This window comes from Panicum virgatum, chromosome 1K, assembly GCF_016808335.1.
Source record: "Panicum virgatum strain AP13 chromosome 1K, P.virgatum_v5, whole genome shotgun sequence".
NCBI classification, from domain to species: domain Eukaryota; kingdom Viridiplantae; phylum Streptophyta; class Magnoliopsida; order Poales; family Poaceae; genus Panicum; species Panicum virgatum.
The window spans coordinates 10815183-10839711 of NC_053136.1; the positions used below are offsets into that span (position 1 = coordinate 10815183).

Consider the following 24529-nt stretch of genomic DNA (forward strand, 5'->3'; position numbering starts at 1 on the left):
AAGGTTAAATTCTACAGAATAAACCACAACACTTATGAAGCTCAAGATTTTTCAGAACAGACTTCAAATGATTCTGAACACCTCGTAAATTTTTCAGAATTTATTCTACACAGAATTAATTCTGAGAAATTAAATAAAACTGACAGAAATCTAACAAGATTAATTTTTAGCTTCTGTTCTATTCATGAACTGGTGCTAAAACTTCACGGAAAATCTAATATTTTTAAAAAGGACTCTCAAAAATATTTTCATGATTTATCATAAACAGCAACTATTTACCATAATTAAATTCTACTAAACAAGCATTAAATCAAAGAAATAGCTACTCATGAGAACTGACCACGAAATTTTTATAGTAACACTAGAGTCACATGAACATCTCACCATAAAAATTACACAGCAATACATGGCTTCAAACAATAGTTAAGGAAAAGATAAAACAACTAGTCTTTATGTACCTAGTGACACAAATCAATTTGTACAGAAAAACTTTCAACAAACACCCATCATATTTTGATTCTACTGCATATAGCTTTTCATAAGGATTCCAGAACAACTGGATTTGCTATTTTACAAATTTTCTACGAATTTATATTGAATTTCAAAGTTTACAGCTAGAAATAACAAAGAGGTCCTTAAAGCACTATTCATCTGAGTCATAGGCTATTCAAACAACCCCCTAGATTTTCTTAAATTTCAACCCGAGGACCCTGGCCGGTTTGGGCAAAACAGAGGACCGGCGGCGGCCGGATTTCCGGCATGTTTGCTCGCCGGCGGCGAGGGTTAGGATGGGGAAAAGGTAAAGGGGACTGAGCCGCACCTCTGGGTGCCCTTGGTTCGCGGGGAGGAGGTCCAAGGCGGCGGCTCCACAGGCGGCGGCGGTCGGCGGCGGCGGTTCACGGCGGAGGCGGCGCTCCGGCGGCCGATTCGGGGCGGGCTCGAGCCTAGGAGGACCAGTGTGGACCGGTGGAGCTCGCTAGGGGTTTGGATTTGGTGGAGGAAGGTCGGAGCTAGAGGCTCCACGACGACCTAGGGGCGGCGGCGACGGCAAACCGCGGCGGCAGCGCTCCGAAGGGTTGGGGCGGCGGTGAGCGGGCTTGGGAAAGATCAGTGGGCCGAGAGGGACTCGTTCCCGGGGGTGGCTCGGGTCGAGGGAGGACAGAGGAGGGGGCTCCGCGTGGAGGCCGTGGGCGGCGGCGCTCATGGCGGGCGACAGCGAGCTCCTTGGCGCAGAGAAAACCTCGGCTCGGCTCTGGAGAAAGGGAAAGGAGTGGAGAGGGGGTCAAGCACGTCTGCTGCACGGGCCAAAGGGGAGGAAAACGGGCGAGAGAGGAGGGGAGGCGCGGTCGGCCGTCGCTGCACGGCGTCGCCGTGGCGCGTCGACGTCCATCCTCGGCGTGCGTGCAGGGGACGGCGACGCGTGGCGGTTCGAGAAGCTCCAGGAAGGCACCAGGGGCGCGGAGAGGGCACGGCGCGTGGCCGGCGGCCTCGACGTCCGGTGGCGAACGGCGTCACGGGGGAAAACAGAGAAGGGAGATGGAGTGAGGGCATTTTCGTAATTAAAACAAAGTTTAAAAACTCCAGCTCATAAACTCAATTTTTCTCCCTATTCTAAAGGTCAAATAAAAAACTTTTGAATATCAAACTTGCTTAAAATTTCGAGATCTACAACTTTTGTTTTAGGCATTTTTTCATTGGAACACTGGTTTGAAAGATAAAAATTGAAACTTGAATGCATTTGAAAATATCGTATACGCTTCGGAAATCAACCTTTTCTCCCATTTTTGTGTGGTAACTCGAAAAACTTTGAACACGAGAGTTGGTCGTCTTTTGAAAACCTTTAACTTTGGTTTTGAAAAAAAAAATTGATTTGAGCAACAGTTGAAAATTCATTTTTAATATCTGTTCGTTACGATTTGAAAGGTGATTTAAACGTTAAAAGCTGTAATTTGAAGAACTCGTCATTTCATGTGTAACACTTCATTTTCTCACTTTAACTTCAAATAGACTTTGGTTTATCATGACGTTAGTGACATGCCAAAACAATTTCATATGTAAACCTTTATTGGTTTGTGAGTTATTGATTGTCAAAGTGCATAAACATGGGCACATACATACACACATACACATGCATGCACACATAAAGATATTCGATTCCATTTTTCTTGGTTGATTATGCATAAAATCATATTTAATATTTCTTGCCTAATTTTTAAAACTCTGGGATATCACACCCCCCTACCCGCTCCGCCGCCCAGAGGGCCGCCGGAGGGGAGGGGGCCGGCGAATCGGCGGGGAAAGGCGCTCGCCTGCCGCTCGCCCTCACTTACCTGTAGCAACAAGAAGGGGGGAGAAGCAGCGAGAAGACTCCTTTTCCAACTATGCCCCCTTTTGATACTTAGCTAGATCTACAATGTTGTGATCTCATAAGAACCGAATAATATCATCACCACCTTAATGAAATTGGAAACAAGCAACGACAAAGTTAAAATTATTAAAATATACTAATATTTTCAACTGCTGATCTCTCTCGTTTTTGGTTCGCGCTCTCTGTAGCGCACTTCCATTCTTTTTGAGACCACATGCTAGCGAGGGTATCTAAGAATAACGGCTAGAAACTATTTTTGTTGTGTGATCACAAGCATTCCATCTGCTAGAGTGCCTACAAATTATGCACATATAGATTTCTTTAGCAACTAGTCTATACTATAAGGATCCATGACAATTAAATATTTCTCACCAAGTTTAACCCTATACCCACCCCACAAACTCTATTTTTAGACCCAAGTAAAAGCACCAAATATTTGGCAGCGAGATGGCAGGCCGAAAACAGTTCCTCCGTTAGTTGAATCGTCGCCGCGCGCTCCTCCCCCCTCCGATTTTTTTCACCGCGGGGTTCTTTACCCACCTTGCGTACCCGCGATAGCTTGCCATAACAGCGCCCTCGTCAAGCTGCGGATCGCCCCGATCGCCGCCGAGTCCCGCGCGGACGTCACGCCGTTGATCTCGCGCCGAGCGTCGGCACGTCGGAACGCAGCGCCCTCGTCTGCCTCTTCATGACGGCTCGCGGCGCTTGGGGGGGGGGGGGGGGGCTCCCCCGACGCCGCCTCCCCGGGACATCGCCTCCCCCTCGTGGCAGCGTCGTGGGCCGTGGCCGCAGATCCGTGGAGCCGCCGCCGCTACGGTCAGCGCTGCGGAGCCGCCGACGCCCCTATTCCCTCCATGGCCACGGATCCAATGGCGTCAGCTTCCTGGCGGTGCAGCGCTCGTCCTCCACTCCAATGGCGACCTCCTGCCTCCTGGTTTTCTTCTGCCTCGCCGCCACCGTCGTGGTGGCGGCTCGCCAGAGAAGACGCCCTCTGCTTGCCCCACAGCGCAGGCCGAGCGGCTCAGCCGCGCGCTCAACCTCCTGCCCAGGGAGGCAGGGCCGGTCTGGTCCCGTGATGGCCCCCCACCGTGGCGCTTGGGGAGCTCCAGGAGCGGCGGGTGAGTATGCCCGACGCGCCAGACGAGGTCCACGACCTCGGCCACCACGCAGCTTACTTCCCCCTGCCACACACAGGAACGACGCCAGGTGAGCGAGGCCGCATTGCCTGTTTGCATCTAGAGATTTGTATAATCCCATGCTCTTGGGTAATAAAGCTTGGATCTTTTGGTGGAGAAAGTAGCATTATAAAACTGAAACTCTAACCTATTTCTCTTGTTCATGTGAAATTCAATGTTCCAAGCTTGGTAATGGTTCTCCAGAGAAGAACAATTTTACCATCTGAAATACTAGCTGTAGAAAGATACGACCTTGTCCCTTTCTATGTGGTAGTTTGCGTGTAGTTGATATAAAGATTGAGCCTTCTGTGTCTAGGTGCTGCTGCAGGGTGTTCTACTTCTTCAAATCGAGGGGCAAGAAGGAGGACCCAGTGTAGGTAACGGTTAGCCAATTACAACCACATCACCATGTTTGCTATTGTTATCCATTCTGAGTCGATGAACACTTTATTCACCAACTTATCATAGGTCCAGGGTAGTTGAAAACACCACTAGCAGCAAATATTCTTCCTATGGTACTGCAGTTTGACTAATTAGAGAGATGTTTCTCCATTCTCCAGAAAACAAATTTTGGTATTACTACCATATGTTTAATTACTAGATACTAGATATGCCAATTTGTGTAGCTATTGTTACTTTTCTCCTCCAATTTGATATGATTTGATTTCTGCAGATCTCAACCTACTGGAACTGGCTTTAGCTACACCTCTGATGATCGCGATACTTGTCATGATGAGACTGGTGTCAGCAATGACCTACAGGACTTTCTCTAGGTCCTATTTTTCTGTCAATTCTTTGTAGCTGATGTGCTTTCTTTCTTTTATTGTATCAAGTTCATCTGGTGTGTCATAACACCATAGAAGTGTGGTAAGTTTATCTATGAATATTAGTCGACATTTCGAAATTGCTGATATATTAACCACTTTATCCTGAGATCCACTAATCTACTAACTTCTTAACACTACATTATGCTCGATAGTAGTACCTTAACCATGGTGTTCCTTTTCCCAAATATAAACAGGAGAAAGGAGTGCAGCCACTTCACTTGCTGACAAAATGATCGAGTCTCTGAATCTCCAGTCTGTTCGGGTTAATCTTCCTCGAGTTTTGCCTTAGAAGATTTTTGTAAGTGTTGGTTAACTTCCTGTGACCTCATTTTCTTTGGTTACCATAGGTTCATGTTCACTAAGGAAAGGAACCCATTTAAATATTCTCAATATATATTTCAGAACTTTGTTACATACAAGGTTTGTTTTAACCAAATTCATGTGAATAAGCTTCTCCTTATAATGCGAATATGATTGTTGCAATGCGTATTTTACATTTTTCCCACTGATATTGGGTGGTATTAGTACTGGTTATAAGAGATTTGTCATCAGAGTGCAGGTTCAGATAATATGCAAGCTATTATTCAAATTGATAGGTTACTTTATTTTTATTATCTTTTCCATAGCAATTATGGTTTTGATTGAACCATGTTATCTTATGGAACTTTGTTACTACATGGCAAAAGATAATTATATCATCTTATTACCAGGCAGCAGCATCGTTGGACTCTTATTGTTACATATTACATGATGTCGATACAATTTTTACATTGATCGGTTATCTAAGCTCATCATGGACCAAGAGCTTGTTGAGAGGCAGCTAGATGTGATCAAGGTATGTAGAATGCTTTTCAGTGATTATGTCATGGGGACGTAGTTGACCAGTCACATGTGCATTCTGCTATATGTTGTCACGGCACCATGATCAACTCATTATCCATGTGATTATTTAGGGCTTGATTGTTCTACTCTTTTTAGTTTAATGGCAACCAGTGGATAATGGGTAGATGTTTGATTGTTTACTACAACTATCTAAGCTAAAATTTTCACTACAACTAAGCTAAAGATTTTCTCAAAGAAGTTGTATGGATTGCTGGTTATCGCATTTATGATTTTTTTAGGGCAGTTATCGCATTTATGATTACTGACTAAAGATATTGCTGGTTGTTTTCTAGGGATTACGCTTCTTGTTTCTTATTAATCATGTTAAGAAATCCATATAGCGAAATTAGACAGCTTTATGTTTTGTTTAATATTGATAATCCCCATCCAGCCAGCGGCCAGCCGATTCATTTAGATTAGGAGCTGATTCCCCTGTGGATCATTATTTTTTCCTCACTGTACATCTATTCCTTTTAGCAATTTTCCATTTATCTGTTTAGCTATGAGGAATTGGACTTCTTATAGTAGCCATATCATCTGAGTTTCGATTCTACCTCGATGCTTTTTCATTCAGATTTCAAGGTCTTTAGTAACATTGCTCTATTGTTAATACGTCATATTGTAGTAAATCGTTTACAGAAAATGTTATTGAAATTAAATGGCATACAAGGAATAAGATAGGATGCTGTGATTTCCACTACTTGAATATTGGATTAGGAGCATCAGTTTATGATCCGTTCTAAAAGCCACTGACTAACATTGTCTCAGATCCTACTGATTTTCCCAAAGGGGATGCCGATGTCTAGATTAGCAAATTCACAAGCCTTGTGACAATCGACTTTCAGTTCGGTAATGACTCAGCTTGTAGTACAGGTTTCTATTTCCTTAAGAAGATATCATTTGGTAGTATATATTATCAGTGGCAGTTAGTGCATTTAAAAATTACTGAAGAGGGTACATTGAGGTCGGGAGCCTCATTAATAAATACTAAATGTTTATGTGCAGGTTCATCATTCTCCGGGGTTCTTCAGGATTCTACACTTATGGAATCTGTGAGCATTAGGAAGGATGGCATGATTTTGGCTTGGGTTAGACGAGGGTGGCTTTCAAGCTCTGGAAAGACAAATTGGCCTAGCTATCTGAACTTTTTCATGTTCATTGAATATCTGATTGTTTGCTGTCCATTGAAGCCATCTATGATTTGGTGCAATTTCAGGTTTCATTACATGGTATTGGCTGACGACGGGCAGAGAATTATGCCAATGCCCAAAGACGGAATGCCTCCCCAAGGTCAGCCATTAGCATACCCTGAGGCTGTGCTCCTTATGGACCCAATCAATCCTGATCTGAGAGGGGAGGTAAGCTGACCTGACAGAGATAAAGATAACTAGCTATCCATGGTGAATATCTGACTGCATTCTAAATCTGAACATTATCCAGAAGTTACAGGAAAACCAGGTTAGTTTATACACATTTCCATTAAACAGTTGGTTCTTGACTTGCCTTACAGATTAAGAGCAGTTGAGGATAGTATCATCGTGCAGTTTTTCAGAAAACAAGCTCCCAACAAGCATGAGTCTGGAAAGGTATGTCCTTCTTTAGCAGCTGGAGTATCTTCCATTGTTGTTTCAAAGCAAAATGACTTAGTTTATTCCATCTCTCTTCCTTTTCTAATTCGAATTAAATTCTTTTATACAGGCTTGCTAAAATATATTTGTTTTAACAAAATGTGTTTCCTGTCTAGATCCTTTTAATGGTTAACATTATTCAACGGAAATGTAATTCAGTGATGCATCTTGTAGCAGCACTGCAGCAGGAGCTTCAGATGTAGGTTAGTAAATACTATTAACTGGGTGGATCATGAGCGCATCTTCACAAGCTGATTCTACACAAGATCCTTCACTAACTGAGCCCCTTCCTTTTGGTTGTGTTCCTATATAGCTATTTTTTTATAGAGTGAGTTTATGACTTCTCTTGTTTGTGAATATTGAAAAGGATGTACTCCCTCCGTCCCAAAATACAAGTCACCCTAGAAATTTTAGGACAAATTATCCGTAAGGGAAAATGACTATGTTTTCCCCTATTTATTATCCATATTTGACATTAATTGATTCTTATATGCACATGAATTTTCTAAATATGGTAAAATGACTTGTTTTTGGGATAAATTTTGAATTTTAGAATGACTTGTATTTTGGGACGGAGGGAGTATATGTTTGCCTTTTGCCTTTACTTTGATCTGCTTATATCACAGTTCACACATCATTTTGCTCCCACGCTAGATTCATTTCAATACTTGATGTTGCTTTGAGTCTAATAGCATTTGTAATGGATGTAGGACTTTTGAAATTTTTTATTTCTTTGACCTATCAGAAATATATGGGAAGTCTGAGAATGGTATGGGTCCGATTGGTTGCCCGCATCTAGCGCAACCAGGCTCCATGGATGAAAAGGCTTGATGATTGGTTCCCTGTACTCAGCAATAGGCCTGGCTTGTCAGATGCAAAAGGCCACTCCGAGCCAGGCTCCCGAGATACGCAGGAAACGGTCGTTTTCCCCACAACCTGGCTGGCGCCATGCGCGTGCGAGCGCTCGGGCCACCGCGCATAGACTCAAGCAGCCAGTCTGCTTGCAGCTAAACAGGCTAGCAATCACTATCTCCGCCCGACCTGGCTGCGTATTGTGGCAGTCCCGTCTAAATTAATCCGGCTTAAGTGTGCTAACCATCACCGAAATGGCAACCAGGGTTAACACGCACTTAAAACGAAGTAATCCGGCAGTGTTGTCAGGTAAAATCCCAATTAAACTACTTGAAACAGGATCGACAAAGCAGTTCAGAGAATACAATATTTTGCAAATTTTACTATACAGAGTATAAAACTGAATTATTATTACAAACCGAGTTTGAATTCATAAAAGTATAACAGAGTTCAAGTTTGACAAAAAACATAGTCTAGTGACGAAACCAGACGTCATGATGAAACCCGTACATGATGTCATCCACCATAATCTCAGATGTACCACCTGAAAAATAAAGCCACAAGCAAGGCTGAGTATACTAATACTTAGTAAGGCTTACCCGACTAAGGGTATACTTAGCCCTTTATCTAGACATGCAAGGCTTTTGACTTGAGGGGTTTGGTTTGCCGAAAAGCAGTAAGAGTAGATCCTTAATTGCAGGTTTTAGCTTTCAGGTTCTAGTTCAATTAGCCATTTTAGGTGAGCATCAATCCAATAGCATACATGATGGAAACAATTATCTTTCATCATCCAACCAACCATATTCATCATCATCATCATCATCTTTCATTTCTTACTCTATGTGGCAAAAGGGTTAAGCAATCCCAAACCGTGAGAAGCGGACGATTCGAATCGAATTTGTTAACCTGGCCAGCCAGACCTAACACACACGTATGGGAACCGAGTCACCCACACGACTTTTCCCCTTTCTTTCCGGATTGTGGATTAGGGTCACCCACCTCGACTACAAGAATCCACGCCATAGTACGTCGGGTCGTGAGCCTTCTTGCACCCACATGTGGCCGTATGAGAACAACGTTCAAAGAGGGTGAGGGAGAAGCCCACTCGCCGGGCCGATTAGGTACTTAAGCTTACCGATTACCATATTTCTCGGCATTTGGTTAGTACGTTCAAAAACTTAACCACCACTACCACACACTGCGGCCTTATCATCTTTCACTAAACAAATGGGGCATCATAAGTACCACAACCCCGCCCGTAATCCTTATAGTTGCAGCATGTAATAAACATTCAATTCCTATAATTCTCGCGAGTGACAGTAAATCAGTCGACTTCTATCGAATCATTAGCCTAGACAACTAGCGACCTACACATACTAGTGTTCAAGCATAGGTACCTAGGATCATGCAGCTAAGGTTCCAAACAACTCCTGTAAACTTAAATACGCAAGTAGATAGGAACAATAATAAGTTGCATAAATTTAAAATAGAAGGACATGCTCCGGGGATTGCCTGGGATTAACACTAGGTTAGTGTTAGTTAGAGGACAATCGGCGAGCAATCTTCCTTCGGTCGTGCACATCGGGATTCATCCGTCCATCTTTTAGACGTGTCCACCATTCACCGTCTTCTGGTTCAGCTTCAACATCACGTCATTCATGTGGTTTATCTATCGTACCTAAATGAAATGCAACAATACATATGTATGAATGCAAAGTTCTGAGTTGCTTAGTGATTTAAGTGTTATTATTTTTCCTTCACGATAAAGTTACAGTCCACCTAAAGTGAGTTTGGATGTGAACTTCTCAATTAATATTTCTTGGGCAGTCATTTATAGAGTAGCAATGGTATCTATAGTAACTCATAAAAGAGCTGGGAGTGCTGTTCTTCTTTTATGGAAGTGCAGAGAAACATTTTTATCCAAAAAAATAATTCCCCAGGCTAGGGAATGTAAGTGCTGGTAATTATATTTTAACTAAGGATTGGATTCCTTATAAGCTTGTGGTAAATTTTTCAGGATTAAAAGAGCTACACCGTAAGCATGAAAAATAAGATTCTTTTCAAAAGCATGTGTAAAGATAAATTTATACAGAGTAAAATACTAAGTCTCATAAGCTCAAAATTTGCAGGCATGCTTAGATATTCAATTAAGGGCTACAGCAAAATATCTGATTTTTCCCTGCATAAAAACTATTTTTCCCTAATTAATGTAGTTCTCCTTAACAAAAATCATTTGGTCTAGTTAGGCATAACTACAAATTCTCAAACTTTTTATACAGCAACTAGTAACCAAAGTAAAGTACTGTAAAAGTTTCAACTCATGAAACAATGTAGAACAACTTGAAGAAATAAAACCATTTAACCTAGGCATAAATCAAGATTTAATTAAAACTATAGCTAAACATGAGAAATTACCATGAACTTTTTATAGTAATACTAGAATCATATGTACATTCTACCATAAAAATTTCATAGCATTACATAGCTTCAAACATCAGTTATTAAAAAGATAAGAACAACTAGTCTTTTATACACTATTAAAAATAAATCTATTTTTGCAGCACAAATTTCTAACTAAAACATGTCATATTATGGTTCTAGACTGTAGATATTTTGATAAGGATTCCAAAAAATATTTATTTGCTATTTTAGGATTTTTCTACGAATTTCTATTGATTTTACAAATTTACTGCAAACATTTGAAAACAAATCTAAATATTGCATATGGGTCCCTGGATTCGCAGAAAACCCCCTAGAAGATTTGGGGCTTGCAATCCAGCCCTTGGCCGGACTAAAACAGGGGACGGCGCGCAGGGAGGCCGGCGCCGTCGGGTTTCCGGCAAGGGAGCTCGCCGGCGGCGAGGGCTAGGGTGGGGAGGGGCTAGAGGAGATCGCGCTCTACCTCGGGGTACTCTCGACGCAGGCTGGGACGGCCGGAGGCGGCGGCTCCACGAGCTCTGGAGGCCGGCGGCGGGCCTGTGCCGCGGCGGCGCCACTCCGGCGAGGGGGGAAGCGGCGGGGCTTGGCCGATGAGGACCAGGGCGACGAGGAGGAGCTGCTGGTGGGGTCGGTTTAGGCCGAGGAGGACCGGGGGTGGGAGCTCCGCCGTGCCGCAGGGGCGGCGGCGGCGCTATGCCATGGCGGCGACTCGCCGGTGAGGCAGGGAGGGGATGGCCGGGCTCGAGAGCTTCTCTGGGGCGAGAGGGTTCCGTTCCCGGGGTCAATTGGAGCCAGGGGAGGGCGGAGGTGGGAGCTCGACGGCGCAGGGACGACCGGCGGCCATGGCGGGCAGCGGTCGGCCGTTCTGGGGCAGAGAAGCTCGGCTTGGGGCCCTTCTAGGTGTGAGGAGGGACGAGGGAGGAAGAGTGAGCTTCTGGGCTCGAAGCATGGGGGCCTAGGGTTTGAGGGGCAACGGCGCGGGGTGGAGCGGCGCTCGGCCGACGATGGCGTGCGAGCAGAGCTCGATTCGGGGAGGGGGCGAGAGTGAAGAGGAGAAAAGCGATTTGGCATCGACCGATTGCTTAAGCGGCGTCGGTGGTTGAACGGCGCGGCGACGCGTGGCCACGCTGACGAAAAGATCGGCGCCGGTGGCCTCTGCTCGACGGGCAGGAACAGGGGAAAGGGAGAGGGTAGAAAGAGTAGAGAGAGAATTTTGACCGCGTTTGACTCCGATTTTTCTCAAAATTTTCAATGGAAATGCGATAAACTTTGAATACAAAAGTTTTTCAAGATTGGATTCCCTACAACTTTTGTTTCAAGCAAAACTTCATTTGAGGTTTGGTTTGAAAGTTACATTTGAATTCTTGGCGATTGTGCATACTTGCCATATTCAAGTTTAAATTTAAAATTTTCTCCACTTTTTGTATGGAAACTTGAAAATATTTGAACATGAAAGTTGTTATACATTTAAAACTCTACAAATTTGGTTTTAGGCAAAAGTTCATTTGAGCAATGTTTTGGGAATTATTTTCTAAGAATATTTGTTTGAAATTTGAAAAGAATATAGTTTAAACCTTTAAAAACCTTGATTTAAATGACTCGTCATTTCATGTACAAAATTTCATTTTCTCACTTGGACTTCATCTAGATTTTTATTTATCATGACGTTAGTGATATGCCAATGCAATTTCATATGCAAACTTGCATCAGTTTAGAAATTATTTAAGTTTTCTCTCCTGTTTTCAAATACACACAGACACACCTACACATAAACATTCATGCATACACATGTATTAATTCAAGGTTTCCTATTTAATGATGCATGATTTGGTGCTTATTACCCTGAATTGGTTATTTAAAAACCTGGGCCATCACACGTACGAACGAGGAGCAAACAGAAGGCTCTTGCACCACGGGAGACTAGCCAGCGGTGCCTTCATCGCTGGTGCGACCCATGGTGAATTCTTTGAAGACAAGGGTGCATGCGCTAGAGATCGTTTTGGATAAGATATACTGTTATGTGACCTTTTTTGTAGAAGGAAGTCAAATTGGACCTAACCTGGCCATTTACTCCCTGTTTGGATGGCTGATCCGCTGGGCTGGTTGCTGATCCGCTGGGCTGGTTGCTGATCCGCTAGGCAGGTGGCTGATCTCGCAAACCCTGTGCTCCCTGCCACGCTCGCTTGCGGAATAGTGTTGCCAGCCAGCCAGCCCAGCCAATCGAATAAGCCATTAGATAATTGTATAGTAAAGTGTCATATATGAAGAAGCATTTGTGAAAATGATCTCGTAAAAGATGTACCATGAAAATATTGCACTTCACAAAATGAATTCAGTTAAAGTATTAATATCGAATACTATTTTTTTAAGGTAGTTGAGTCTTGAGGATACAAAAATTAAACTTCTATATCTCTGTGGTTATTGGGGCTTGACTTTTCATTTTTTATTGAATATTTTTAATGCGTGTGATACTAATTATAGTTTCTGATTTGACTTTTTGAAAAAAAACACGTCTTTCTCATGCATACATGTTATTTTCTATAAACATAAATTTTATTTACCTGGTTTTTAAAAAAACACGTGCCTGCGACACGTGCACCCTACTAGTTATTGTAAAACCCCGAGTGTTACTTACCTTGCATTAGAGCTAAGCATATGTTTAATATCATCATTAGCACTAACCATGCATGAATAAAACCACTAAATAAAATCTACTGGCATTTTAACATAGGTGATGATGTTTTCCCTTTAAAAAACACTATGGTTTTGTAATTTAAAATAAAAATTTGAATTCAAAAAAAAATTGAATAGATTTGATCAAAACTCTATTTGAAAACCCCATAATTTTTTTAACTAAAGAAATTCATTTCAATATTTTTTTAGATCTTTTGGTCCATAAAATGTTGAAAGGAAAGAAAAATGAAATTCATCCATCATTATTCACTGGCCCACACGTCAGTGTCTTCATCCTCCCCTGCCCATCTCCTCTCTCGATGCCTCCCGAAGATCCTTCATTGCTGCCGTGCTATCCTGCCACGAGAAGAGTCACCCACGCCCATCCCTCCGTGCCCCACGGTCTTATCCTCCCTAGTGTTTTCCTCATCCTTTTCCCTTCCTTCTCCTCTGCTCGAGCCGGTCCCAACTCCAGAACCCGGCCACCACTCGATCCCCCATTCGGTCAGCCGAGTCCCTCGCCGGAGAAGTTTTCCCCAGCGACACAGAGCCACCATAGGCGCCGCCATGGATCTCAACGTCGAATCACACCTTCCGACTACCGTTTCCTTCGTCCAACGGCTCAAATCGAACCTAGGTAAGGTGCTGATGCTCGTGCTCTCCTCGTTTTTGTGCGTTCCACGCGTTTCCACGCTCGTTTTGAGCACCGCCGCCGCTCCGGGCCGCCTGTACTGCCGCGAGCTGCCCCTGCACCGCGCCGCACCGTCGGCTGCACTGGCTCCGCTCGACCCTGCTGGCCGCCATGCCGCCCTGCCCTGCCGCCGCCTTGGCCCATTGCTGGCGACTGGCGAGCCAGGCGCGCCACGCGCGGCGGCCATGGCCCTGGTGGCCATGGCCTGGTGGATGTGCTGCGTGTTGCCACTGTTCTTTTGTCAACTGATTTTGTTTCAATTTATATGAAACTTATAAAATACATAAAAATTAAAAAATACTAAAAGTGTAAAATCAATTTTGTTGGATTTGTTAGATCAAGATCTATAGAGAAAAAATATTGTCGGTACGCTCAGACAGGAGTACCCTCTTCTACAAGACAAGGATCAAAGCGCTCAGGAGCGCCAACCACGGACCACGGGTCCGGACCCGCGGACAGGTCCCAAACCTCCGCGGGCCGGACCTGGGCCTCTACAAGTGGAAGCCGGACCTCCAAGAGTCCCGAGTCATCGAGCCAGCTAAGGGATCCGGACCCAGCACCCTATTTGGGTACGAGTCCGGAGCCCTCGCAAGCCCCTGTGGGCGCGGCCGCCGACACCAGGGTCCGGCGCCGCCACGTGTCCCACAGGGCCGACCTCCGGACCTCCGCTCCCCGCTTGGGCAGGGGTCCGGAACCGCCACGTGCCCCTGTGGGCGCGGCCGCCGACCCCCGGGTCCGGTGCCGCCACGTGTCCCACATGCACGAGTCTTCTGACTGAAGCCGGCCCTCTTGCCGCATTAAATGCTGGTGGTTGGGACGTGCGTTGCCACACCAGGGCATGGGACGGCTTCTGGCAGACTGCACAGGCGTGACAAGACAACACGGTAAGCCTGCCTGTTTCCAAGGCGGCTCGTCTGTTACCGAGGCACGCAACAGTGTCTCAGCGCCGCGTGCGTGGGCGACGAGTCATGATGGCCAGCTACTAACTGGAGCAACAGTGCATGCTGCTACAGCGGACTGAGTCAGTAGTTCGGCGCTTCATCATAACCTCGACGCGGCTGTAGAGGTTAGACTCTACTCCGACAGGACAGCTCAAGACCATCCCTGGTCAGAAGCTACACACGGAGGCCGACGACAAGATCTCCGAATCAGAGGCATTGAAGGCCAAAGTGTAGTTTATAATACATCGCCGGGCCCACCTGTCAGGGTCCCGCTCAGTGTACTGCTCCTCTTGGGCTTATAAAAGGGAGAGCACGCACGGTAGAAAGGGGACTCTAGAGGTTCCATAAGTTTTCACACATACAGAGACTGGCATAGCTCCTCCCCCAGCGGCAAATCCAAAACAACCATCGCGCGCTATTAAACTTCCTGGCGCGCGATGCAGCTGTCCGCCACTACGCCTATCCATACCCACCCACGTGACAAGCTAAGGTTGATTTGCTTTTTCTTTTCACTTTCTATTTTTTCCTCGCTGTGTTTCGTAATGGTCACAGCTATCTTGTTTTTTGGTAAACACTACCGTACGTTGCTGATGATAAGATATTTCTACTATATTTTCTCTTGAGAAATTTTCTTGATAAAGATTTTTGGAAAATTTTCATAGAAGTTGTGCTGAAAAATTATCCTCTGAAAAAAATTTAAAAAACTTATCTCGATAAGTTGTATTTTTACAAGCTTTCGACGAACTTATGCTCCAAAGTTGTGCGTGAAAGTTATGTTCAAAGTTACCATTTAGTAAGAAGGCTGAAAAAGTTATGCGTGAAATTTGTACATGCCGTTTAAAAAGTTATCCTATAAAAAGTTAGTTTGAAAAATTATATGTAAAAATTAAAAAATTATAAGTATCATAAAAGTTATGCTGAAAATATATCATTTAGCAGTTATGTTGAAAAAAGATCACCTGATATTTGTCTGAAAAAAGTTGTACACACATATATTAGAACTAATTTTCCAAAAGTAGAAAATTATGAAGAAAGAAATTTACCTAAAAAGGAAAGTCGTTAGCTGTCTGAGATCGAGCGCCGATACGACTCCTAGCGCGCGCTCATTAGCTGCGCCCTCCCCCAGCTTGCACACAAGCTCAGGCAATACATCACACAGTGGACGTAGGGTATTACGCTCCGGTGGTCCGAACCACTCTAAATTCTTGTGTGCTTCCGTGTTCTTACGACTCTAGATCGAGCATTCCTTAACTGCCCCCAAGCACATCCTACACTTAGGATTAGGCGGGTGCATTCCACCATCTGGCTGTGGTTTTCCACACCACGACAAATATGCATGCTTGTGAAAAATCCTTTTGGTCCCTACTAGAATTTACACTATGTTTAAGTTTGTTTAATTAATTTCTATAGATCTGTAGGTCCAAAAATTATGAAATTTATGCAGTATCTTACTTTTTGCAAGCTTAGTTCACTGTAAAAAATTCATATCCAGAAGCTATGCGCATGCTTGTAGATATTTATTTGTTCAGTTTGTCCTGTTAAGGTCAAAGTAAATACTTTTTGTTATCAATAAATGTTGGCAAAATATTATTGCATGCTTTATCAATAGCTCATCATGCTGGTAAATTTTGGTTACTAGATCATGTCCTCAAGTTAAGTTTTTGCATTTGTTTAGTTCATAACTATAGCTTTCACTTTCCAAAAGTATTGCTAAGCAATTCTTTCTGCATTATCCAATACAGCAAGCTATGTCCTTTTTGGGTAAATCATGTTAACTCTTGTTTAACTAGACATGTTTGGCTAATTCTTAATTGGTGAGTGCTTACAATGATTTGATTTAAGTTAACTTGTATGTCATGTTGGGGTTAATTTAATTACTTTCTGTTATCAATAAAGGCTGAAAAACTCATGGTTGCTTGTTAAATTCAACAATTTGTGTTAGTCCTGTATAAATCATGTTAACCTCTTGAGAACTAGTTTATGGGTTGTTTTTATTTAATTTTAATTTTGTGACTTGTTGGTTAAATAAATTGTCCTAATTGCTCTTTCCTACTTTATGTTTTTGCTTAGCCTTTTCTAAACAAGCTAGTAATACTTTTTAGTAGGAAACACTTCAGATTAAAATAAATTGAATGAACCCTCGTATTGCAGCACCAACCCTTCCGTCTTTTGAGCTTATTTGTTGTGTTCACTCGATAAATGATTGCCTAGTCATATTTTTATTTTAGTCGCAATGCATTCTATTTCATCATGCTCGTGCACATGCAATCGTGACATTGTGCCTACCTTGCTTATTCTTTTTACTGTATCGTCTACTGCACTTTCATGCATTCAGCCATTTGCATTGGTGCATCTCATTTAGGTACGCTAGAAGTACAATGCATGGACGTGAAACACATGATTTTGGAGCCGAACTAGAAAACGGTGAATGGTGGATACATCTAGAAGATGAATGGATGGACCCCGATGTGCATGACCAAAAGAAGATTGCTCGCCAAGTGAGTATCATCTAACCAATATTAACCTAGTGTTCCCCAGGCAAGCCCCAGAACATGACCCTTAATTTTAGTATTACATGTTTATTACTTAATTATTGTGCATTTACATTTCTAGGAGTTGATTGGAATCCTAGATGCATGATCCATAGGTCCCTCAGTCACTCTACTAGTATGTAGGTCGTTAGTACTGCCATGCTTAATTAGGATTCGGTAGAAGTCGAATGATTTTCTGTCACTCGCGAGATATAGGACCTTGTTACTTATGGCAAAGTGGTTTGAGAATGAATCTGTGAGAAAAGAAAAATGGAGACCGGACGGAGAGAAATTGGATTATGAATATAGAATGTATGGAAAGTGGACCTCAGCCTATGTCGATTGAGGACCGTACCGTTGTTGGTCCTGATGACGGAGGATTGAACAGTACTAACCGAATACCAGAAGTAGGAGGTAGTCGAAACCGGTAAACTGTGTACCGCTTTACGACGATACTTTGAATTCCGTCCTGCTACGCTGGGCGTGGGATGATGGTGGGTGTTGGATTGGATGTCGCCTCCGGGTTCTCTGGGAGTTCACCGTGAGGGGCCCTTCACCTGGGTTTTAGCAGGTGTGGTTCACATGTCGTGGTAATGATGGGAATAGCTGACGCGTGTGGCTCGGTGTGGTTTGTATGTGTTGTGTGAGTTAGGTCCACCTTATAAAGTTAAATCGGATCGATTCGCCGTGACTCGCGGATATGAGAGCCTTGGTCACTGCGTCACATCGTAGTAAAGAAGTGGAATAAGAGTTGAAAGGCGATGATGGAATATATGTTTATTGTACTCTTGGAAAATTAATATGATATACCATATTTGCTCTAGATGTTTATGCAAACCTAGCAGTTATTTATATTTAAAACTGGAGCTAAAATATTGAAAATAAGGATCCACTATTAGTAGTTTTTCAGCAAAATAAACTCTAGAGCCAAAGGCCTTTCATGTCTAGATAGTAGGTTAAGTATATCCATAGTCGGGTAAGTCTTGCTGAGTATTAGTATACTTAGGGTTTGTTATTATTCTGATTTCAGGTGTAATTGCTGCTGGTTGGAGCTAATCAGGATTCACGTCGGTGGGCTCAATGTGACATCCTCACACCGTAGTTATCGTTGTTTTCAAACTGAGCTTCCATTTAAATTTTCGTTGCTTATCGAACTCTGATATTTTACATAAACTTGTTTGTAAAACTACGCATTATAAATTAAATTTGAGGACTTTTGTCTGCTTGTAATCATCTGTGCTCGTCCTCAGTGTTTTTCGATCCTTAACCCGACAGACGACCGGATTACACCATTTTAAGTGCGTGGTAACTTAATTAACTATTAAAATGATAGTTAGCGCACTTAAGCCGGTTTAATTTGGGCGGTTCTGCTACTGTTACGGATGTGTGTAAGTATGGTGTGAATGCGTAATTTGTGGGCCTATGTGTCTAGTTATAAAAAGGAATAATAGGGAAAAAATTTGAACGGAAAAAGGATAATGGGAAATTCATATCATGACTACAGGAGAGTTCTTGATCGATTTGCTATTAGTTTAGTCAACAATGACAAGTAAGGTCCCGTGTCGGCGGTCAGTGGCGGCGGCGAGTTCTGGTCTAAGATCGAGAGTGCTCGGGGCATGGCCCCGGCTAATGGGATTCTCGGCGATGGCCTCATCTCGTTTCACAGGGATGTGTGTCTATTGCAGCTACCTTCAAAGCGTCCGCGATGGAGCACTCTTCGCCCCGGAGACGGGGAATGTTGCAGGTCTCATCCTGCAAGGGGTTCAGGGACCTATATCTAATTTCTTTCTTCTTAGGGCCCTTTGGGCTAGTAGGATTGGATAGTTGTACTCTGTATCTTTGTATGGTCTACTTGTATGTGTATTGGTTTCTTCTTAACTCGTAATACATGTGTGCTTTGATAAAAAAATGAATAACATGTAAGGTCCAATCGACGTAGCCATGCAGATGACATATGATAAATACTCCATCCATTTTTATCTAAAATGTCGTATTTATCTTAAGTTAAACTTGACAAGTTTTGACCAAATTTATAGAAAAAATAATATTTTTAATATCAAATTGGTTTCATTGAACCCACCATAAAATATGTATTCATAGTGTATAGATTGGATAGTATAGTTGTTGCTATATTTTTCTATGTCAAAGTTAGTCAAATTTAATTTAGAACAAATCTAATATAACATGCAAATACATACTTTATGGTGAAAAGGCAAAAAAAAATGCTCCCTTTGCATGCTCACGCAACCATATTTGCCCAGGAGCCAAGTTTCACCACGGACCAGACCACAACCAACCACCACCAAGCTCATCTCCCACTGCCAATAGTGGCCCCACCTGCCATAGACTAATCGAGAACAGTACAGCTGAGAGTGGACTAGTTACCAAATCACCAGTTCCTACTGCTTCTGAAAGGCGAGACATCTCGCCGTCTCCTTTCCTCTTGAAGCGTCTCCAATTCCTGAGAAAGGCGGCAGCGAGCGTCCGGGTCTCCGCCGGCGGGGCCGGCGATCTTCCTCGCCTCCGATGGCTCTCTGGGCTTCGCGAGGCGGTGGAGACCGCTGCTCTCCCGCCGGTCGGGGGTTGTACTAGTAGGTCTAGGGTTTGTGTCCCGGCGGCGTGGTCGAGGCGACGGCGGCGGCGGCGCCTTCGTGGAATAAGGTCCTCCCCGGTTCGTCCTCGCTCCGTTGGTGCTCTACTCCGGCGCCGACGGCGAGCCTGTGGAGGTAGGTCTCCTTGTGTGGGAGATTTGTACAGGAGTTGGTCGGCGGCAGCGCGTCATCCTCCGTGGCGGCGGCCCTTCCGGCTTCTTCCTTGCTCTGCTGGCGTTCTTCCTCGAGGTCTTCAGCGGGGCTGGGACATCTTTTGCAAAGGTACGGAGTGTGCTGTGGGTGTTGTGCTGGTTTGGTGGCTGGCTCTTGCTCGCTCTCTCCTCGGCAGCGAGGGTCGCCGATGGCAGGCGCAGATCCAGAGGCTGCTGAGGTTGGGGGCGTGGCCCCGGTCGATGGACGATCGCCGATGGCCTTTTCTACTTCGACTCCTACAAAAGCCTGTGTGCGATGGGACCTCTCCAACTCACGGTGGAGGTCGTTTTTTTCTCCGGTGGCGTTGGCCGGCGACGAGGAGGACGACCACCGAGGCCCCTGGAAGGATCCAGGGGCTTTTTTGTAATTTTCTTGTTGTTTAGGGTCCTTTCTAAAATTTGGTTGTATCAGCTGCTTCCGTATTTTTTGTACTTTCCTTATCTAAGCAATACAGATACGTATTATTAAAAAAAAAAGCACCGGGGGCCCAAAAAAAAAAAAGCGAGAAGTGCCCGAGCCGCGACTCGGCGGCCATGGCGAAACCGGCGGCGGCGGCGGCGGCGGCGACGAGGAAGCCCTCGGCGGCGCCCACCGTCGCGCTGACACTTGCCCTGGCGCTCGCCTCCGCGGGCCTCCTCCTCCTCCTGCTCCGCCTCTCGCCCTCCTCCCCGTCCCCCACCCCGCACCCGCACCGCCGCCTCCGCCTCCGCGCCCGCGCCCGCGCTCATGCGCACGAGCACCACCAGATCCCGTTCGACCCCGTCGTCGCGGGCCTCGAGCGCCGCCTCGAGGACCGCGAGTGGGAGCGCCTCGCCGCCGCGGGGCTGCACGCGCCCGGCATGGAGGCGGCGCCGGTCCCGGAGGACCTCGACCTCTCCGACGACGGCGAGGACTACCTCAACGACGCCGCGCGGTTCAACGTCACGCGCCGCGTGGAGGAGCTGTTCCCGAGGATCGACGTGGCCCCCGCCGACGGCGCCGTCACGGGCGACGAGCTGGCCGCGTGGAACCTCGCCAGCGCGCGGCGGGAGGTGCTGCACCGCACCGCGAGGGAGCTCGAGCTGCACGACCGCGACCACGACGGCCGCCTCGCCTTCGGCGAGTACGAGCGGCCCAGCTGGGCCTGGCGTTTCGACGGTACGTTTGTGTATGTACGATTCCAGCTATTTGAGTTTGTTTCTTCAGTGAGGTTCGGATCCTTGTGCTAAATTTGGGCGTCTATGCTTATTTTTTGGAAGTTCGTTGGATACTCATAATCTCGCAATGTAGCTGGTTAGCTGGGTAAGCTCTGAATCTTGGTGCTGAGATTTGTTTGACCACGTGATGTAGTTGTTGGATTTTGGGATACGTTTGCTGATTCATAGGCCACACTGCGATGTTAAGTCATCTTACGGAGTGGGGATGTGGTTATTTACTTTAAAAATGAATCGTCTTGCTAGCCCATTTGTTATGTAGACCACGATGAAGCCAAGCAATTGAAGTTCTGTATAGCAATTTTGCCAGAAGTGCTGTTTTAGCAAGGTATTATGTAAGTCCTTTCACTGAATGTTGCTTAAATGCATCACATTGAGAAGTTTTCAACTTTTTTCAAAGAAAGGGAATGCATGGAGTCATGCATAATGCCCCCATGCCCGAATCAATAAAAAAATTATAATTTTGGGAGCTTGCCTGTGTGTGGGAATTAGGAACCTTTCCATTCTCCAATGATCGAGTATAGGCTGAGGAAACATGCCTTTGTCATTTACATTTTTTCTTGAAACTATAATTATACTTGTATGCTCATGTGAACGTTACTCCAGACCAGACCATACTTAGTGGCATGACATAAGATGCAAGAGTTATTGTCATCAAGTTGGAGTTCTGCTACATTTTGAATATGCCAGAGTTCATTTTCAATATGGTCCCCGTGTCAACCATTAAATGCTGAACTTTCATTTTTCCATACATTTTGAACAAGGATTTGTAAATAGATGACAACCTGAATAGTTCTCAACTAGTCACATTGATGAAATTGCATATATTGCATTGAGTGAAAAAAGTTTCGGTGCGCCTGCCAATCTCATAAAAATAGTCCCATTTATGTCTGAATCATAACTCAACCAGATATAATGGTAAGCTGGAAGGAGTTCAATAGACCACAACCTGCAGTGACTATCACATGCATATCTTAGCAATTTGAACACTAACCCTTGTCTATGTCCAGATCATAACTCAACCAATGATGGGGTCGGATGGTGGAAGGAGGAGCATTTCAGTGCTGCAGATATGGACGACGATGGCTTCCTAAATCTGACCGAGTTTAATGAGTACTACATCCTTTCTGAGCACCTTTTCCTAAACCCTTTTTTACCTAGCATTCAGTATTTACTTTGAATTTCTGTGTCCAGCTTTTTACATCCAGCTGATACTGCCAACCCAAAGCTAATACATTGGTTGTGCAAAGAAGAAGTCAGGTACAATTTTTCCCTCCAAACTTTTCCATTATATTTGCAGTCAACCACATTGTTTTGCATGATCTTTGTATTATTTCAGTTCTGTGCAAGAACAATGATGATGGAAAAGTTTCTTTTCCTGTACTTCAAGGAAACCAATATTAGATGTTTCCTTACCAGGATTATAGGTTATAACATTAGAGATAAATTAAAAAAATAAAGAATGTTTGAGGTACCTGCCAGTTGCCACACACAGTTTATTCCACGACTGCTAACTACTGCAGGCCACTTCAGAGGTAGTTATTGACTGAGCAGTTCATGTGTGGTTTAGCATTAATTTCATAACAATAAGCATGTATTAAGGAATTAATATTTGAATTTTCATCGACTGTTTTAATCTTGCCCATTTCTCATTTCTGATATTAAATAGTATATATTTCCTGGCATGTCACTTAATGTTTTGTTGATTACAGCCAGATCAGATTATGGCTACATATTGGAGATGTTTTAAAATCTTGAATTCTTGATATTTGATTCTCAAGTATGTGCTTAATGCCACGATCCTTATTTGGAAATTCCTGGTAGTCAAACTAGGCTCTGGGGTTTTAATGGAAGATATGCTTGAGTTAGTTTTTTAGTGAATAAGCTATGCTGATTCATGCTGGGTTCAAACTATGCTACTTCATGCCTCTGTTTTTGATTGTCCGAAACTCCGAATTATTTGCAATGGCATACTATCTAGTATCAACATTGGTTATCCTGACTGAACTGGTTTCTTTAATGCTATTTGGGCCACATTCCTATTTAGCATCGCAGATGTCTGTTCTAAGGTATCATCATTTAAGATGAATCTGTGTTGACTATTCAGGGAAAGAGATAAAGACAATGATGGAAAGCTCAATTTTCAAGAGTTCTTCAGTGGATTATTTTACTCGATTCGACATTATGATGATGAAGGCATAACAGATGACACCGGTGGCTCTGATGCACCAGCTAAAAAGTCTTTTTCACACCTTGATCTGGATAATGATGGGTAAATATTACAAGTTCCAGTGTTTTAAATTGTTCCTATGCATTTATCTGCATAATTTTTTTCCGACTGACATTGGAGGCTTTCCTCATTTTGAAGGCTGTTATCAGCCGACGAACTAAAGCCTATAATTGATAATCTTCATCCATCAGAACACTTCTATGCCAAGCAACAAGCTGACTACGTAATATTGCAGGTAAGAGTATGCTGCGTCTTGCTTTACTTTTGGGATAAGTTGGGATCCCTTGATCTCTAGGACCATCAGAAGTATGTACTATGGATTATGAGCTTAAATTTGTCAGGTGTTTGGGAACAGCTTGCCCTTGTTTATTGCAATAAGCTTCAATTATGCTAAGAGACCATGCAGCACAGTGTCTCTAGTTAGGCTTGGTGACTTTTGCCATCTAGTAACCCTTTTCTCCATTGTAGGCTGACACAAACAAAGACGGACTGTTGAGCATGAAAGAGATGATTGATAATCCCTATGTCTTCTACAATGCTTTATTCACAGAAAATGATTATGAGTTTCACGACGAGCTCCGTTAGTTCCTTAGGCAAGTAAGGGAACAAGCTTGTACTCTGTCCTGCTTCCTGCATTTGCCAACTTTCATTTGTTCACACTTTTTGCGTATTGTAGGAGCACAAAGCTTTGCGGAATCACCACCTTCGGAAGTCAGAACGCTTTGGTATGTACTGCTGTGAATAGATCATTTCCATGGTCTATCTGATTTCGTATACAGGCTGCATGCACATTTGGTGGTACATCACTTCACCTACTTTCCGGTTTAAATTTTAAGCCTCAAATATTTATTACCTCGCAATTTTTGTTTCTTGGCAGGTGATTCCATGTACAATACAAGCATGTTTTGCACTCACCTGTTACTACAAGCTGTGTGTTCTTTTGTAGCCTTGCCTTTATAATCTTTTCTAGTTTGTTTTTAATCATATGTTCGGTGCGGATGTGAGTTAGCTTTGGTTCTTTCATTTTTTTGATACAAAGGTAGCTTATTGTTCAAGGATCACAATTTGTAAACCAAACTAAACCAGGAAGGTGTTGCCAAAAACCATGCATATCTCACAGAAATGGGTCAAATTCATGTTTGACGCTGTACAACATAGGCACAGCAGCACAAGTGGAGAAAACCCATTTATCATACATTCTTGTAAGGAAGTTGTATCCGCAACACATTTACAAACGGTTCAATGCGTTGCAGTCTTCTTCAGCTATTTGTATGTAATACAGTTTCAGCATAAAA

General features: G+C 43.8%; 2 protein-coding genes and 1 long non-coding RNA gene across 20 annotated transcripts; all 3 read left to right on the forward strand.

Moving 5' to 3' along the window:
• Nucleotides 1-2820: 2820 nt before the first annotated feature.
• On the forward strand, nucleotides 2821-7335 carry LOC120694442. Of its 15 annotated transcripts, XR_005683511.1 has the most exons (9): nucleotides 3584-3920; nucleotides 4217-4316; nucleotides 4565-4668; nucleotides 5081-5205; nucleotides 6021-6101; nucleotides 6258-6304; nucleotides 6469-6610; nucleotides 6763-6838; nucleotides 7055-7335. XR_005683511.1 is itself a non-coding variant. In XM_039977557.1 (3 exons), exons 1-3 carry the CDS (start codon nucleotides 3057-3059, stop codon nucleotides 4314-4316), a joined length of 675 nt encoding a protein of 224 aa, XP_039833491.1. In that variant the 5' UTR covers nucleotides 2821-3056; the 3' UTR covers nucleotides 4317-4558. The 15 variants fall into 15 exon arrangements, 1 of the variants encoding a protein (XP_039833491.1); XR_005683500.1 differs by lacking the exon at nucleotides 6021-6101 and adding an exon at nucleotides 3122-3574 and having other exon boundaries at nucleotides 3860-3916; nucleotides 6258-6610; XR_005683493.1 differs by lacking the exon at nucleotides 6021-6101 and adding an exon at nucleotides 3123-3574 and having other exon boundaries at nucleotides 3860-3920; nucleotides 6258-6610.
• Nucleotides 7336-13186: 5851 nt separating this feature from the next.
• Nucleotides 13187-18240, forward strand: LOC120694484. Its single transcript, XR_005683513.1, has 2 exons — nucleotides 13187-13481; nucleotides 18038-18240. It is a non-coding gene; the product is annotated as an uncharacterized LOC120694484 (long non-coding RNA).
• Nucleotides 18241-20308: 2068 nt separating this feature from the next.
• On the forward strand, nucleotides 20309-24496 carry LOC120694489 (reticulocalbin-1-like). Of its 4 annotated transcripts, none has more exons than XM_039977641.1 (8): nucleotides 20309-20948; nucleotides 22015-22117; nucleotides 22199-22264; nucleotides 23112-23276; nucleotides 23373-23469; nucleotides 23703-23827; nucleotides 23911-24032; nucleotides 24112-24496. In XM_039977641.1, the coding sequence occupies exons 1-6, from the start codon at nucleotides 20345-20347 to the stop codon at nucleotides 23817-23819; spliced, it is 1152 nt and encodes a 383-aa protein (XP_039833575.1). In that variant the 5' UTR covers nucleotides 20309-20344; the 3' UTR covers nucleotides 23820-23827; nucleotides 23911-24032; nucleotides 24112-24496. The 4 variants fall into 4 exon arrangements, with proteins under 4 accessions (XP_039833575.1, XP_039833583.1, XP_039833557.1 ...); XM_039977649.1 differs by having other exon boundaries at nucleotides 23911-23959; XM_039977623.1 differs by having other exon boundaries at nucleotides 20310-20948; nucleotides 23703-23831.
• Nucleotides 24497-24529: the final 33 nt, after the last annotated feature.

What these genes read in the sequence shown, in the direction of transcription:
- LOC120694442 (XM_039977557.1), top strand. Translation starts at nt 3,057, where the DNA reads ATGACGGCTCGCGGCGCTTGGGGGGGGGGGGGGGGGCTCCCCCGACGC. An exon ending in ACACACAGGAACGACGCCAG is followed by an intron (nt 3,575 to 3,859) that starts GTGAGCGAGGCC and finishes TTCTGTGTCTAG; the next exon opens with GTGCTGCTGCAGGGTGTTCT. An exon ending in GGCAAGAAGGAGGACCCAGT is followed by an intron (nt 3,917 to 4,216) that starts GTAGGTAACGGT and finishes TGATTTCTGCAG; the next exon opens with ATCTCAACCTACTGGAACTG.
- LOC120694489 (XM_039977641.1), top strand. Translation starts at nt 20,345, where the DNA reads ATGGCGAAACCGGCGGCGGCGGCGGCGGCGGCGACGAGGAAGCCCTCG. An exon ending in AATCTGACCGAGTTTAATGA is followed by an intron (nt 22,118 to 22,198) that starts GTACTACATCCT and finishes TTCTGTGTCCAG; the next exon opens with CTTTTTACATCCAGCTGATA. An exon ending in CTGACTACGTAATATTGCAG is followed by an intron (nt 23,470 to 23,702) that starts GTAAGAGTATGC and finishes TCTCCATTGTAG; the next exon opens with GCTGACACAAACAAAGACGG.